At 39.3% G+C, this 15,294-nt stretch overlaps 1 protein-coding gene across 5 annotated transcripts in view; it reads left to right on the top strand.

Moving 5' to 3' along the window:
• Positions 1–15,294, top strand: part of Cdin1 (CDAN1 interacting nuclease 1) — a 210,017-nt gene that overhangs the window by 30,793 nt on the left and 163,930 nt on the right. For 3 of the 5 annotated variants that reach the window (XM_048331949.1, XM_048331945.1, XM_048331946.1), the window contains exons 2-5: positions 3,916–3,961; positions 4,863–4,927; positions 11,692–11,752; positions 14,881–14,953. In XM_048331949.1, the coding sequence (XP_048187906.1) occupies positions 3,916–3,961; positions 4,863–4,927; positions 11,692–11,752; positions 14,881–14,953 (245 nt within the window). The remainder of the gene's footprint in view (positions 1–3,915; positions 3,962–4,862; positions 4,928–11,691; positions 11,753–14,880; positions 14,954–15,294) is intronic. The other 2 variants (XM_048331947.1, XM_048331950.1) reach the window with 1 other exon arrangement.

The raw sequence follows: 15,294 nt of genomic DNA, 5'->3' as shown, positions 1-15,294 counted from the left end.
GCAGGGGTAACAAGAGCTTTCTAGAAACCTTAGTAAGCATTCTGTTCCCTTAGAAACCACATTGAGAAGGCGTCGACGGCCTGCATGGCCCTGGATCAGAGACCTCACCTTGTCTCCCCAGTTTCTTAAACAATAACATCAACATTACAGTGACTACATGAGGTGGAGCCTGACACGTGCTAATGGTGCTACCTTCATTAACACCATCACCGCGACCGTCAGTATTGGTTGAGGGCCTATTCTTTATTAGAGCTCCACAGAAAAAGTTAACAAAGGGATGCTATTGATAGTCTGACTTACATAGCAAAAGTTAGTAAAGCAGAGCCGGATTGTACCGTAAGCGATCTCAGCGAATGAACTCCATTTATGCTCATCTTTTGGTTTTTCTTCAGGCCCATGGAGAAGTAGGGAAGGCATTTAGAACCAGCTAAGACTAGTTTTATTGGCATGAATGACATTAAGTGCTGAGAATAGCTGCCAAAAGGTTTGATTGTGAATCAAGAATAAAAGGCTTGTGGTAAGATTTAAAATTTTGAGTTTCCTAAGAGAAGAGCTTAATGCATCTTAAGACATTCCATTTGTTGCTCTAGCATTGCCAGCATTTATTATTAAAATGGGTGGTTGTAGAATAATTATAGACTATATCATGATGATGATGTTTTTAAAGAACATCTACAATTTTTTCAAACTAATGTATTTGGGAAAACATGACATTTATTGAGGATTCAAATAGTTTGCTGCACCTCAAAAGAGCACTACTGAGGCTATTTAAAGGCACTGCACATTTTGAAAGGTACTTTTATGCTAATTACCGTGTTTCCCTGTTAAATTCTTAAAATGAAGAGCATCAGCCTGGTAATTGGGGGTTGGGTTAAGAATAGTCTAAAATACAGAAAGAGTAGAGATTATTAATACCCTTGTGTAAATATAATTGGAATTTTTTGAGAGGAAAGAATAGAAAAGATGGTAGTAATTATTATCGATTATCTTTATAGCCATTATGAAGTAAAACTGGAGAATCATTTTTTACTAGTTTTTTAGAAGCCTTTATTAACATATTAAATTAGAAAGATTGGAGTGGAAAAATACATATCTTTGTACAAGAAAAGAATAAAAAAATAGATGTTCTTAAACAGTATCCTAAACTTGTTTATGAAAATGTGGAAAGTAATTCTGTTTGTTACACATAAAGGAGACAATTTGCTACCCTTTGGTCACTAAATTAAGCCCTAGCCTCCAGATGTTCACGTAGGTGTGGTAAGAGTTGGCCCATTGACTCTTGCAGGACTCTGAGCTGTCTGGGCAAGTGCTTTGCCCACTGAGCTACGCTCCAATCTTCTTGCAGGATTTCAGACACTGAGAAGTTCTCCTGAGAGGAGAAGAGACCCTCCCATGACATTTGTATACAAGTAAAGCCGGAGACTATTAGAAAATCAGACACCATGGGGTGAATGTAGATTGCATCATTAAGCCCAGCATACCTTCCTGAGCTAATACAGGCTCAGAGGCAGCTTTCTTTGGATGCTTTTAGTGTCCAATTCCCTAGAAATAGACCAAAAGTTAAACTCAGGAGCGTCTGTTTTAACCTGCTTTCTGCATTGTGAAGGTACGTATTGTACTTACAGTGGAGGAACAATGGAACTGTCAAGGGGAACATAATTCATAATGTTGGCCTGTTATTAATTTTTTTCTCAGCTTTATTCGTATTCACGTACCATCAAATCTCACCATTTAAAAAGGGGGTAAAGTTCCGTAGGTTTTAGTTTATTCTTGAAGTGGTGCATCCTCACCGCTTCATAAATGCAGATTATTCTGAAAAGAAATCCTGTATCGTTAGCAGTGCAGTTACCAATGCAGACCCCCCCCCCCCCCCCGCATTTCCACACCCCTGGCACCCATGGACTACTTTCTATTCCTGTGGATTTTTTTTTTTTTTTTTTTTTTTTTTTTTGCAGTCCTGGGCCTTGGACTCAGGGTCTGAGCGCTGTCCCTGGCTTCTTTTTGCTCAAGGCTAGCACTCTGCCACTTTGAGCCACAGCGCCACTTCTGGCCATTTTCTGTATATGTGGTGCTGGGGAATCAAACCCAGGGCTTCATGTATACGAGGCAAGCACTTTTGCCACTAGGCCATATCCCCAGCCCTCCTGTGGATTTTCTTACTCCTGACGTTTTGTGGAAGTTACTGGAGTTGTCTCTTCATGCAGTGTGTTACGATGTGAGTGCTTCACATCTACTTGTTATTTAACCAACATCACATCCTGGGCACAGGCGGAGGGCGTGGCTTTGGCCACATGCTTTTTGGCTAAATGCATTTTCTCATCCTCAGTTTATATGCAATCTCAACTCCTGACCAACTTCTCACTTTGGGCTGTTTATTCTTTATATTTCTCTAGCTGTCTCATCCCATTTTGTCACCTGCAGTTACTTTTCATCTTATGTACAGTTTAGTTTTCTCCTCTGCCATTCCAGATGCATTTTCATTGTATTTTAAACCTTGGTTTAAATATTGATATTACATTGTGGTTATCATCAAGTGATTAATACCTTAAGAAATTTTCTGTACAATGAGAATGGAGTTCTTTATGAATGAATTAAACATAAGTGTCTAGCACTTTATTAAGTAGTTTATAGAGATTTGTCTTTTCTTTTTGCCATTTTTTCCCTCCCAGAAGCTCATTAGCAATTTGACCAGAGTATGTGGTTTGTATGATAACCCCTGGCAAGCCAGTCATAATTGCAAGATTTTATATATAATTTCATGTGTTTTTTTTCAGCGCTTTTTACCAAGTTAAGGAAAATTGGAAAAAAAAACAGACAGTAATAAATGTATAATTATACTATTAGTACTTTTGACTTGCTGAATATTTTTAAATTATGTTTTTTCTTGGCAAACTCTGTATCTATCTGTATGCCTACCTGCCTGCCTAAACCAGTCCTGTAATCTGGGAGGGCTGGATGCGGTTAGACGTCAAAACTATGATGGTATACACACGACAACACTGTGGTAGTGAGTGAACAAAACATAGTGGGCGTCATTTTTTATTTCACACCAAATTTCCTAAGAGATTCATAAATACAAAACGTACAGTTATTCACATATCTTTACCATATTCTAAAAGCCCAGTGATTTAAAGCACAGTTTCTTCAGATAGCATTTAATAAGAAAATGTCTCATTAATGATCATTTTCAAGATCTGCTGGCTGTGTCTACAGAGTGTGGTCTAAGAGAGTAGCAGTGGGTGTCCCTCGTGTTTGCAGAAGGAAAACTACCGTTCCCGTTTAAATGCTCACCATTTCCACTGATGGATTGCCAAGTGTTTGTAGCGCATAGAGCCTTAGTTAGCTGGGTGAGACCTCCGCACTCTGGGAATGTTGCACTCCAGCTCCTCTGCTTCCTGCTAGGAAAGCTTCCATTTCACCTTCTCTGCCTCTAGATACATCTACTAAGACCAAAACCTCTCCAGAAAAGAAAAACCTATGACACGTACTGCGAAGGATGCCTGTCGACTAGCAAAAGAAATGTCAGAGGTGCTCATGGGAGGAGCCGTGCGGCCTCCACAGTTTGGGGTTGCACGCTACTGTTCATGGAAATGAACCTTGTTTCCCCATGGCCCCCTTTAACATCACTGCAGACCCGGGACGGGATTTACAACCATTACCAAGGTTTTAAAAAATCCAAATAATAGGATACTTGCTTTGTGAGCACTCATATTTCCTTTTTCTCTTTTCCTCTCTCCTTGACCTAGCATCAGGAAGCCTTTGTTTGCGGTGTTCGTCTGGAACAACTTTTCCACCCTTGTTTTCGTGTTCTGTTAGATTACAGGGCAGCAGGCCCTACCTTTGAAGCTCTTTTCTCTTTTGTTTCTTTGCTGTGCACTCCAGTAATTAACTTTGTCCTTCTTTTATTTGTTCCAGTCAATCGCAGGCCACTCTGCTGAGCATCTTCTCCCAGGAGTACCAGGTTAGAAGTTTTCTCCTTTGTGAGGGTTGACAGGTGCCTAATTGAATGATGAATGTCCCTTTATTTCTTTGTAATTGAACTGCCAGCGCTCTGATTGGGTTGGAGGATGTTCTCCTTTCCACATCAAGCACCGCCTGTGTCTCAGTGGAGGCCTGCCAAGCCTACCCATCCATCTGTCTAATAACATCTAGCCTTTGCTTATTTGGTGGACCTGTAATAAATTATGCTAAACCATTATTATTCTGACAATAATAATTTCCCTGTGTTGCGTGGTTCCATGTGCTAAATGTTTGCTGACTTGCACTGTCAGTGCTGCTTTCCATTGCTGACAGAGATGATGATAAATGACCATTGCTGGAGTGGCAGAAGGCAAGAGAGGCAGAAAATGGAGTCATTTATCATGAGATGACAGGTGTCAGTCAAGTGGCAAGTCTCTATGGAATTACTTTTTGTAGTTTTCAAATAAGTTGTTTTTAAGCAATGTTCTTCCTGGTTAAAAATGGCAATTGGATTGTAAAACTAGAGTGCAGGGGACTTAGATGGAATTGAATCGAGGGGAAATTAATACAAAGGTTGAAAGAGGGAACAAGTTTTCTTTGCCCTCTGCAGCCCTAAGCAAACTTATTTAGATTCAATTACTATGACCCCGTTGGCTTTTACATACATACTGTACTGAGGCACAGTCAGAAGACATTCCAGCCAAGCCGAGGGGATTAAAACGCAGAGCTTCGTGGCATAGAACTAGGAAGGAGAAAGTCCTTCTGCCACCCAAATTCCCAGGCTCTGACGCAGGGTGCCCCCTGTGCCTCACGTTGGGATGAAGAAATCTGTCATTGCTGTTTGTTTTTAAATCTGATCCTGTGATACAACATAGAGATTTTTTGTTGTTGTTTTGTTTCAGAAACATATTAAAAGAACACATGCCAAACATCATACTTCGGAAGTGATTGAAAGTTACTACCAGAGGTAGGACCTGTCTCCCCATCTCCCCCCTCCCCAGGGTATTCTACTACTTACTGTTTGTGATAACAGTTATGAATAAATTAGAGCATTCAGTACCCACAGGATAGCCCAAGACTTTTGTTTTCATTTGGTTAAAAAAAAGTCACAGTATATTTTCAAATGGAATTTCAAATGCTTTCCTTTGTAGATTATAGAATACATTGATTGATACTATTATATATATGAAATGCACTTAAAATATGTTGTTGAATCCCAGTTGAAACTTTTCCTACGTGCATGTCTTGTCTAGATGTACATGTGTACGTATACATGTGTCTATGTATCGATGCAACTTTTCAAACCAGTTTTCACTGATCTTCTTTGGATCCAGCAAGATGGAATTTTGATGTAGTATTTTGCAGCATAGATATTGGATTAGCCATTTTAGAAATTAAAAAAAAAAGACGTATCAAATAAGAACATATGGAGGCCTATCATTTTGTATAACTGTCACGTTTTAAAGGAGGGTGTTATTTTTAAAAAATACAGTTTGGAGTATTAAATCAACAGCATAGTGTCAGAATATTTTAATTTTGGTATCAGCTATTATAAAGAGTTTCTAACCTCATGTTCTGAAACAAACATTCTTTAAAGTAGCTCTTTTTTAATTCTAAAATTTTAATAAGACTGAATAATTTATAACTGAATAGTAATGGTTTGCATGAGGAATAGTAAGTTGGATTCTTAAATAGTTCAAGGGTATGTTGGGAAGGAAAGCTGAAAAAGAAATACTCTTAAATTCCCTGAGATTGACAGATCAACACCGTGGTGAGAGAGACTCCCCTGGTTTTAGATGAATGATTTATGCACAAAATTTTTCCAAACAAATACACAGGTAAAATATTGGTGTCATGCGTCTGTGAAGTTATTTTAAAGAACTGAGGTGGTAGATATTGAACAGATAACTAACTGAAGTTAGATTAGAGAAAATTTAGTCTGCCACGTAGTAAAAGATAGCCTTTGTTTTATGTAATTGAATCTACAAAAGATGCATCCTACCCACACTGAACAAAGTCTTTGTAGCGATGCATAAAAAGTCGCAGCCATTGTGCCAGAGTTAACTCTTAAACCTGAACCATCAGCTAGGCCCCGCATTCTAAATTGAGTGGCTCCTGTGGCCCTGGGAGCGTACAGCCGCTCTGCCAAAGGACTGGAAAATTTTTCTCCATGCCAAGAAAATATATCTTTATTTGAAAAAATTGCAGTCTTCAGCCCATTAAAAAAAAAAAAAGTATACGTAGTTACTCATGTTAAAATTTTTTTTCTGGATACTTTAGGCCAGAAATAAAATTTTTAAATATACTGAGTAATGACTATGTAAGTAGGCAATAATGAAAATTGTAGAAACACGTTTGCTTTTCCTTCCTTTTATTTAAATATGAGAGTCTCAATTTTTCTAAAGAGTTGGCCTTTGAAACATAAATTAGGCTGGAATGGACAGCAAGAAAGCAGGTTGGGCAGGTTCTCTATTTCCCACTGCTCTTTCTGCTCTGACTGCATGTCGTGGGCCACTTTGTCTCCTTCCCTATGGCTAGAGCTCCCTGGAGGCTTGTTCTAAATGTGCAGGTACAAGGTCCTGCATTTTTGGCTAAGGAAAATTGGCCTTAAAAGGTGTTTGTTTTCCAGCTGATTAGAATAAAGGCAAATGGTGTTTTATCAAAACCTATTTAAGCTGCTTGAAAATGTTGATAACAATTTATTTTTTTTTCTTTTATAAAACACCCCCTGTTGTGAAAATTAAGCATTGTTACAATGGCTTAAAAATAATGAGTGATTGCTCATAATTGTGGCGTTCAGAGGTAACTACTGGTTAAAATTTCATTTTCATCTTTCCACAGTACATTTATATATACATATGAGGTCATACTGTAAGAGCAGTTCTGAATCCTGAATTGTATGCCTGAAAAAATGCGTAGGACATAATATATTCTAATGTTGCTGGGGTTTTGAACTCAGTGTTATAAGGCTTGCCAGGCAGATGCGCTCAACTATAATATTACTTTTAAAAAGCTTATTGTACTATTGGTTGCTTTAATTTATCCTGGGAAGTATCAATATTTACTGATATTTTTCAGTTCAACATACACCTTTGAAATGTTCTGAAATGTAAATAATGCTGTGGTACGACATCTTGATGCATGAGCTTGCATTTCCTATTAGTTCCTTTGTGTACAGTGTGAAAAATTAAAAATGATGTGATGATAAGTTGTTTAGAATGTACTGGTTACATTCCCACCAGTAGCATAAAGGAATTTCTTGCTGCATTCTTGCCCACATTGTGATTGTGTCAAAGTCTCCCTTTAATAGTGTTACCATGGTTCTGAGTAGCCAATGTTGTCTTTGACTTTTAAATCACTGAGGAAGTTCCCTCACTTCTCCATGCTGTATATAGACAGCTCAAGTGATCATCTGAGAACAATCCTCTGTTCCTTCACACTGTGCTATTTTAGGAAGCACACTTACTAAAATTTACCTAGCTATTCTAATTGGTGTGTAGGGATGTGTATGCACATGTACATAATTGGCCAGATTTTCAAGTCCCTATCCATAGCAAAGTTTAGACATACTAACTCTCATCTTCCTTCTCCCCTCCACCCCCTCCCCCAAAAAACCTGGCCAACTTTAGTAAATAAACTTGAGAGAGTCACATCACTTCAATTTTATGCCGATGCTTACCTTGGGAAAAGGTTAACTTAAATATGGTATTGATGGTGCATGACAAAATGTTTTCTGAAAATGTGTACCACTTTGATGCTAGAGCTTGATTAGTTTGAGCATTGCTTAGGAGCCGAATGAGCCTGGGTATGTCTGTGAGGCGTTTGCAGAGGAGGTCAGGTAGGTAGGGAAGGCCTGGCGCCAGTGTTTGCAGCACCAGCCGATTGGCCTCTGGAGATGAGTCTTTGACAGGTTTACCTCCAGTGTCCCCTTCCAGTCTGTCTCACTCTCCACCTCCTGGCTGCTACCAGACTGCACTTCCTCTGCCATGTCTGCCCAACATCGTGCCCTCCCGGGCAGGCCCGAACGCAGCGGAGCTAGCCAGTCGTGCACTACTAAACCCTTGCTGGGAGCTGACCACACAGATGTGAATAAGACACGGTGCCTGTCCTGCACTGTTGTGAAATGCAGCTTCCAGTGAGGAGGGAATGCTGACCGTGTGCTCACAGGGAGTTCTCTGCGATGCTGTAATTTCTGTTCATAGTGTCTGGAGCAGCAGGAAATATATGCAGTGTGGAACTGCCGCCTCTCCAAGATTGTTGGAAAGGGGAGAGCATTGTAAGCTATCTGAGCACAGGCAGATGGCAGAATAGAACAGGGAAGGCAAATCAGCTGCCCAAGGCAGCTTTGCTAGAAATTTCTTGGATATTTGTGTAGTCCTACTCCCAAGGAGTGCCCAGAACTGTTAAAAGTCTGCTGTAAGTTCACCCAAGAGCCTGTGATGATGCAGAGAAAACTTGCATCAGGAATTTCTGATTATGTCTTTGCTGATTTTTTTTGTAATTAGTAATTCCTTTTAATTGCATATCTAAAAATTTCAAATTCAGCTAGTAGGTCACTGGTTTTCTAGAAAGCATACAAATAACTTCAGATTAAATTTAATCACTCCCCTTCACCAGCACTTCTGAACAAATGTAGCATATAATTCAGAAACAAATTGACTATACACATTCAAGAGCAGATCTAAACTGTTCAGCCTTAGGGTGACTCAAGAGGTTGGGGCAGGGGTCAGGAGTCTTGTTTTTGAGCTTTATACTATTGCCAAGTAGATCTAGGTTGGCTTCATCAATGTCCTGGTATTTGGTTTCCTTCTATAACCAGTGACATACAACGAGGAATTTCTACTGTATTAAGTGTGGTTATGCTTCAAATACTGCATAAGCTGTTTAGATACAGGCGTTATAGTTGCTGTTTGACCATGTCCCGTTTCATCCAACTTGATAAACATTTCTGTTGTGCATTACCAGGATAATGATTGATGTAACCTTTGTAATTTTGACTCAAGACAACAGTTCCAAGGTGCAAGAAGTAGTCTGGCTGCTGGCTCCTCTCTGGTACTTTCGGGGTACCTTTGGTGTGTAGGCCTCCTTTGCAAACTTCTTTGTTTTGTTTTGTTTTGTTTTGTTTTGCCAGTCCTGGGCCTTGGACTCAGGGCCTGAGCACTGTCCCTGGCTTCTCTTTGCTCAAGGCTAGCACTCTGCCACTTGAGTCACAGCGCCACTTCTGGCCATTTTCTGTATATGTGGTGCTGGGGAATCGAACCCAGGGCTTCAAGTATACGAGGCAAGCACTCTTGCCACTAGGCCATATCCCCAGCCCCTCCTTTGCAAACTTCTTGCAGGACTTCACTGTGGGCTCACTTCCTGGACACCTCAAATAAGCGACTGTAGTATGTGTTTATTCCTCTTTTTTGTTGCTCTCTCTAGACAGTAATAGCTTTGTGAAGATGTAAATAGGATTTTTTTAGTGTTGTTTTTTTCCTCCTCTGCTGTCTGGGAAAAGGCCCAAGCCACAGCTCTCAGAATTATTTGAAGATACAGGAATGTTAACTAGAATTCTAAAGATACCCTGATATTGACCTAGAACCAGCGTGTTGGGAAGTCTTAGGAACATACCGTGGCGTGGTGAGACATGACTGGAGCAGCCTACGGTAGACATGGGTGTAAGCTGAGCTTCTCAGCCTGCTTTCTTTCCAGGACCCATTCTCTAAACTGTACTCGCCATGTTTAATGTGTCCCCTTGCTTCTGAAAGCCCTCGTTTGCCAGTTTTCCAAATAGTATATTGCAGAAGGATCCCAGTATGCAGAAATAGATTTGTTAGAATTATTTTGATGTACTGTGGTTCTACCTTAAACAACTTATTTTCATCCCCTCTTGCTTAGAGAACAGCTGTACATCTTTGTAAATATCCTTATGAAATAACATTAAATAGTCTCTGTTCCTGGCATTCCACGAAAGACCTCACCTATCAACCTTAACTTCTTACTGTCAGACAGAAAGTTTTAACTAATTCGCAGAAATGAGATAACTTGAGCAAAGAGTCTTCATAGCTGATTCTGTTTGCTTGTCCAGTATGGCTTTTAAAATTCTTTTACTAATAAGCTCTTAAAGAAATAGTATATCTGTATATGGAACCACTTACTATAGACCAAGAACAGTGCTGAGTGTAGTTGAATGTTGAATGGAATACATTTCCTCCACCCTCACGAGGCGTTCAGCGTCACAGGGGGAGTGAGCTGGTGATACGTGAGGACAGAACTCTTCTCTTCTCCACAGCTTGGTGTCCGTGGTCGGCTGTCATCCTCGTGGCTCCGTGATCATCTTCTGAACGGTGCTCGGTGGTAGGCCGCAGGCTCCAGCGGTGTGGCAGCGCACCGCTGTCAGTCACCTCTCTCTCTCTCAGGATGTAGGCTGTGCATAGCACCTCACATTCCCTACCGAAAAAGGGGAGCGTTGGTCCACAATAACATTTTGAGAGAAATCACATTTACGTAACTTTTATTACAGTATATTATTATAATCAGTCTTTTTCATTATTATTCACCTCTTACTGTGTCAAACTTGTAAACGAAACCTTACAGCAGGGTATATATGTTTATAGGAAACACAGAAACATCCAACATTCAGGCAGCCAAAGTGTGTCTTTGATGGATGTGTCATGCATAAGGGCAGAGAGAAGATACTGTGTTTTGTGATACAAAGATGGCTCCTTGATTATGTTCTTGTTTGTTTGTTTGTTTTGCCAGTCCTGGGGCTTGAACTCAGGGCCTGAGCACTGTCCCTGGCTTCTTTTTGCCGAACACTAGCACTCTACCACTTGAGCTACAGCACCACTTCTGGCTTTTTTCTGTATATTTGGTGCTGGGGAATGGAACCCAGGGCTTCATGTATACAAGGCGAGCACTCTACCACGAGGCCATATTCTCAGCCCTCCTTGATTATAAGGGCGATTAACTTACTTTCAGAAAGTGGTGGATTTAAAAAGAGACATGACTAAAGAGGAGGCTGGCAGAGGAGAGCAGAGGAGAAGCAATGTAGAAGAACTTTTTAGTGGTTCTATGTTAGTCCTGGCATTGGAAGTGAGCTTTTGTAGTATTTAAAGGAAGAGATTAACACATTCATGTTTTGGTTTTAAAGAAATCGCCCCATCTCCTTTTCTGGGATGGATTTGGAGATTTGCTTGTTCATTTTTGTTTTTGAGATTGGCTTAGGTGATGATGAAATCTGGAAGCTAGTTCAGCAATCCAGGGACCATGAAGTGTGGACGTGTCCTATCTCTCCAATGTGCTTGGTGATAGGTCTGTTTTATTCTTTTATGAATAAGGTGTCAGCCAGCTCAGTGAGACAGGTAAAGAAAAGGTGAGGCAGGTGTATAGTTGTTTTTTTTTTTTTTTCCAACTCTAGGAATCAACTTCTTTCCCTCTGTGTGACAGTTATCTAGGGTGTGGACAAGGCTGGAGATCTGGGTAGTTCTTTTTACATCACTTCTGTCTACGTTATATCTTAGAAGGTTGGAAACGTGGAGCTTCCACTTTGGTTAGTTGGTTAGTTTTGAGAGAAATTGTTTTCATTATCCTTCTCTTTTCCCTTCAGTGCTCTCCTATGACAGCATACTTGAACAGGAGTTGAGTGTGGCATTTCCCCAGGAGAAACGCGTGCTCACAGGGGACGCTAACAAGTCTGTGCTGGCCTTTTCTTGCCACTACATTACCACCTGGCTTTGTCTTGTCTAGGTACCTGAGTGGAGTGCTGAAAAATGGAGCTGCCCCCGTGCTCCTGGAGCTGGCCAATGAGGTAATGTTATTGTTAGGATTTTATTTAAACTTGCAGAAGACCTGAGGGGCCTATCTGGAGTATCTTTGCTTAGAAACATAATTAGCCTTAAAAAAAAAAAAGATTTTTGAGGTGTACTAGACATTTAAATTGCTCCCTGGTCTCTTTGTACTTTTAATAATTGGACAAAGAACTCCACGTATTAATAAATCAGTTGACATAATTAGTCTGCTTCTTTTAAGGCAAATGTATAAACAGCTTCTTAGTTTCTTTTTTTGTGGAAGTTTTCAACCCAACAGCTCAGGACATGCCCTTCCTAGGAGATGCTTTCTTCATTTATTGTGAGAAATATTTGTGTCAAATAGAGACAAATGCCTAGAAAATCTGTGCTCTTATACAACAGGAATTGTATACTCACAAATGTAAATGCACTTGTTTTTGTTGTTGTTTATAAGCCATTATAACAGTAAAAGATACATACCTTGTGTAGAAGTCTCTTTCTTTGAAGAAACATAATATTCTTATTAATGCCAAGTATGAAGTGATTTATTGAACTTATTTGTTAACTCTGATCTGCTTCTGTTTGGGGAGACAGCTAATAGCCTTACATTTAGAAAAGGAAGCCCTAAAGATTTCCCGCGGATGAAGAAGCTATAGAAAGTTCATAACAGTTGCGAAGAGCATACCAAAAAATAAAATATTTAATTCCTAAACACTAAAATATTTATCCACTGTAATAAGAGCAATACAATATTTAGCCTGACTTGGAGCGGCTTATGCAAACCTCAGAGGGATGGGATGAAATGCACACTGTTTTGGTGTTGCATTATAATGGGTACCTAGAAGCAAGGCAGAAAATGTGTGTTTGCATTAAAGATGACTCAGTACTGTAGCATTAAGTGTTGCAGTGGCAGCAAGTTCTACACGTTATATTAGCAAGGAAGGATGGCTGCTCCCAAAGCTTCTATCTGCTCTACACCACTCCAGACAGCAGTGAGCAATTGCCTATCAGTTACCAGGAGGGTTTAATAGTCTAGGCAGTGTCGACTCAATCTGATAGCATAGTTAGGCAAATAGGTATTTTACTCATTTTTGTCCTCTTTATTTCTAGAGAAATTGTTTTTTAAATACCTCCAGATTTGTTTGTTCCTAGTTGATACCATTAGTGTCTTGAGGTTTCTTAGCTTAGCACCACTCTAGGAATTGAGCAATTAGCCTTTATGAAAAAGAAGAGTGGGCTAGCCTCTAGAAGAACGACCTTAGTTTTATAGACAGTGATGTTGATGATGGAAGTATTGTGTAATAGCAGTGTATACTCATTTGAAATATGAATGCGTAGTTCCGTTGAATTTGGTTTAATTAGCTGACATCCATGTCCGTCTTCTAGTACATGGAAAATGTGCATGGCCCTACATCACTAGATCTATTCCTTAGCATGAGCATACATGCGGCAGTACTTAGCTGAAAACACCATTGGGAGGTTACTCCTCCTCTGGATGCAGATTTCAGCGGAGAGAATACCCCTTCCTGTGCATGGAGTGATGCAGTAGGAGGTTTGGGAGTGGCCGGCGACCCATCGTGGTTCCTGAACAAGTCACCATTTTTATATACGCACTAATACTTAAATGGCATGTGCTTGCCTGGTGACATTTGACGTGATGGTAATGCTTTATGAATCAATATATATTTAATCAGTGGAAACTGTAAAAATGGATGAGAGCTGTATTACATTGGTGTGTTACAATATACAGTAACTCTTTTAGACAAAAGCACCAGATTATTAGGTTGATTTTGGGGGAAGGGGTTATAGGTGACCATCATTGATTTTATAAATGTCTTAATATTGCTTTTCCTGTTTCAGGGCCAAAAATGCACATTTGAGGAAATCTCACTTCATTAGTGATAGTATCAGTCATTCTGTTCTCTCCACACAAATATTTTCAAGTTAGATTTGAAGCACTATGAATTTTACTTACATGCTAGATTCTGACATGAAGCATGAGGCCCTGTTTCAGAGAAAGATGGACACATGATTAATATGAAAATTAGGGAGATGCAAGTACCTGAACTAATAAGGTAGTCCTTATTCAGACTGGACTACCTTCGGTAATTTCTCCATTTTTCATGTGTCAGCTCTGATGTGAGTTGCTCACAATAAGCAGCTTCATGGAAAGCGTGGCTTTCTACTTGGGGAATTTAAGGGCATCCAAGTACATACATATTTGAAAGAACTGTTCATACAAATGAAGCTAGCCTTTTTGCCTAGTTACTAAATCAAGATAAAATTTCGGCATGAATATAGGACTTGAACGCTTCATGGTGATAATATGTGAGGAACATGTGGCACCTCATCCCCAAGATAAAAGGTCTTTTTCTAGGGAAGCATCATTGCTCTTAAAAAAAAAGTCTATTTTCTGGTGAATTTAATCAGTGCTTAATAAAAGATCTGAGCAACAAAAGAGTAAATGCATTTGTTACTAATTGAAATGACCATTGGCCCAAGGACTAAGTATTGTTTGTTTTCTGTTTCACTATTTTTTAAAAAAGTTACTTTCTTGGGTTCTTGGGTGAATTGTTGAGCAGCATTCCAGACAAGTCAGGTGTTGTTGTATTTTGTTACTATCGCTGCCAAAGAGTTTTTTCTTAAACCAAATTTCAGCTCTCCTTCAGTATAAAAAAAAGAAAATCAGTGTAATCCATATAGAAGGACATGTGATTCAGTTTCTGAAAAATCACTGAATAATCAAAGTGTTTTTTCAATTGAAATTACATTCACAGTGATGCAAATATAAACAGGTAGATAGAAAAAGATGTGGCTAAAACAATAAAAAATACTGGTCTACAAAGAGAAAAAAAATTGAGAGGTTTTTAAAAAAGCCTATTTCACTGTATTAAGGGAACCTGATTTCCAAGTTATTCCATCCTTTTTGCTTCAGTGTTATATTCCATAAATCTAACTTGTCTCAGCAACACAAATCACACATGCTATAATTCTATTACAATGGAAGGCAGCAGGGTGGGGATGATTTCAATGAATGATATTTGCTGTGGTTGATGAACATTGAGTTCATTCAGTGTTAAGAAAACATTGTAGTATCAACTACTTGCATAAGTGGACAATTTTAATTTTCTACTCCTGTTTTATAAAGGTGGAATATGCACCCTCATTAATGGCTCGGATTATCCTGGAGAGATTTCTACAAGAACGAGAGGAAACTCCACGTGAGTTGCTTCCCCTTCCCCACTAGGGTTCTTTTACTCTCTTTCCCCAATTTAAAAATAATTTACACAGCATTTCAAGTCACTTAATGAGAGCCAGATTCCAAAACAGCTATCACAAACGGTTAATGACAATTAAATGCAATATAAAAGACCACCCACAACTTAAATAGGCTCCAGAATAATGGTTTCTTCTTTGTCTCAATTCCACATCCACCTCTCTATTCAGTTAAACAGACAATGTGTATCAAACTCAAAAATTGATTCATCTTTCATATATAGAACAAGGTACATCTTAAAAAAAATACTGTCAGGAACTGGCTCTAAAAGAAATATTCATTCCT

This window comes from Perognathus longimembris, chromosome 23 (genome assembly GCF_023159225.1).
Source record: "Perognathus longimembris pacificus isolate PPM17 chromosome 23, ASM2315922v1, whole genome shotgun sequence".
Lineage (NCBI taxonomy): Eukaryota > Metazoa > Chordata > Mammalia > Rodentia > Heteromyidae > Perognathus > Perognathus longimembris.
Note: the sequence above shows the minus strand (reverse complement) of the source record. Positions and strands in the feature narration are given on the sequence as shown.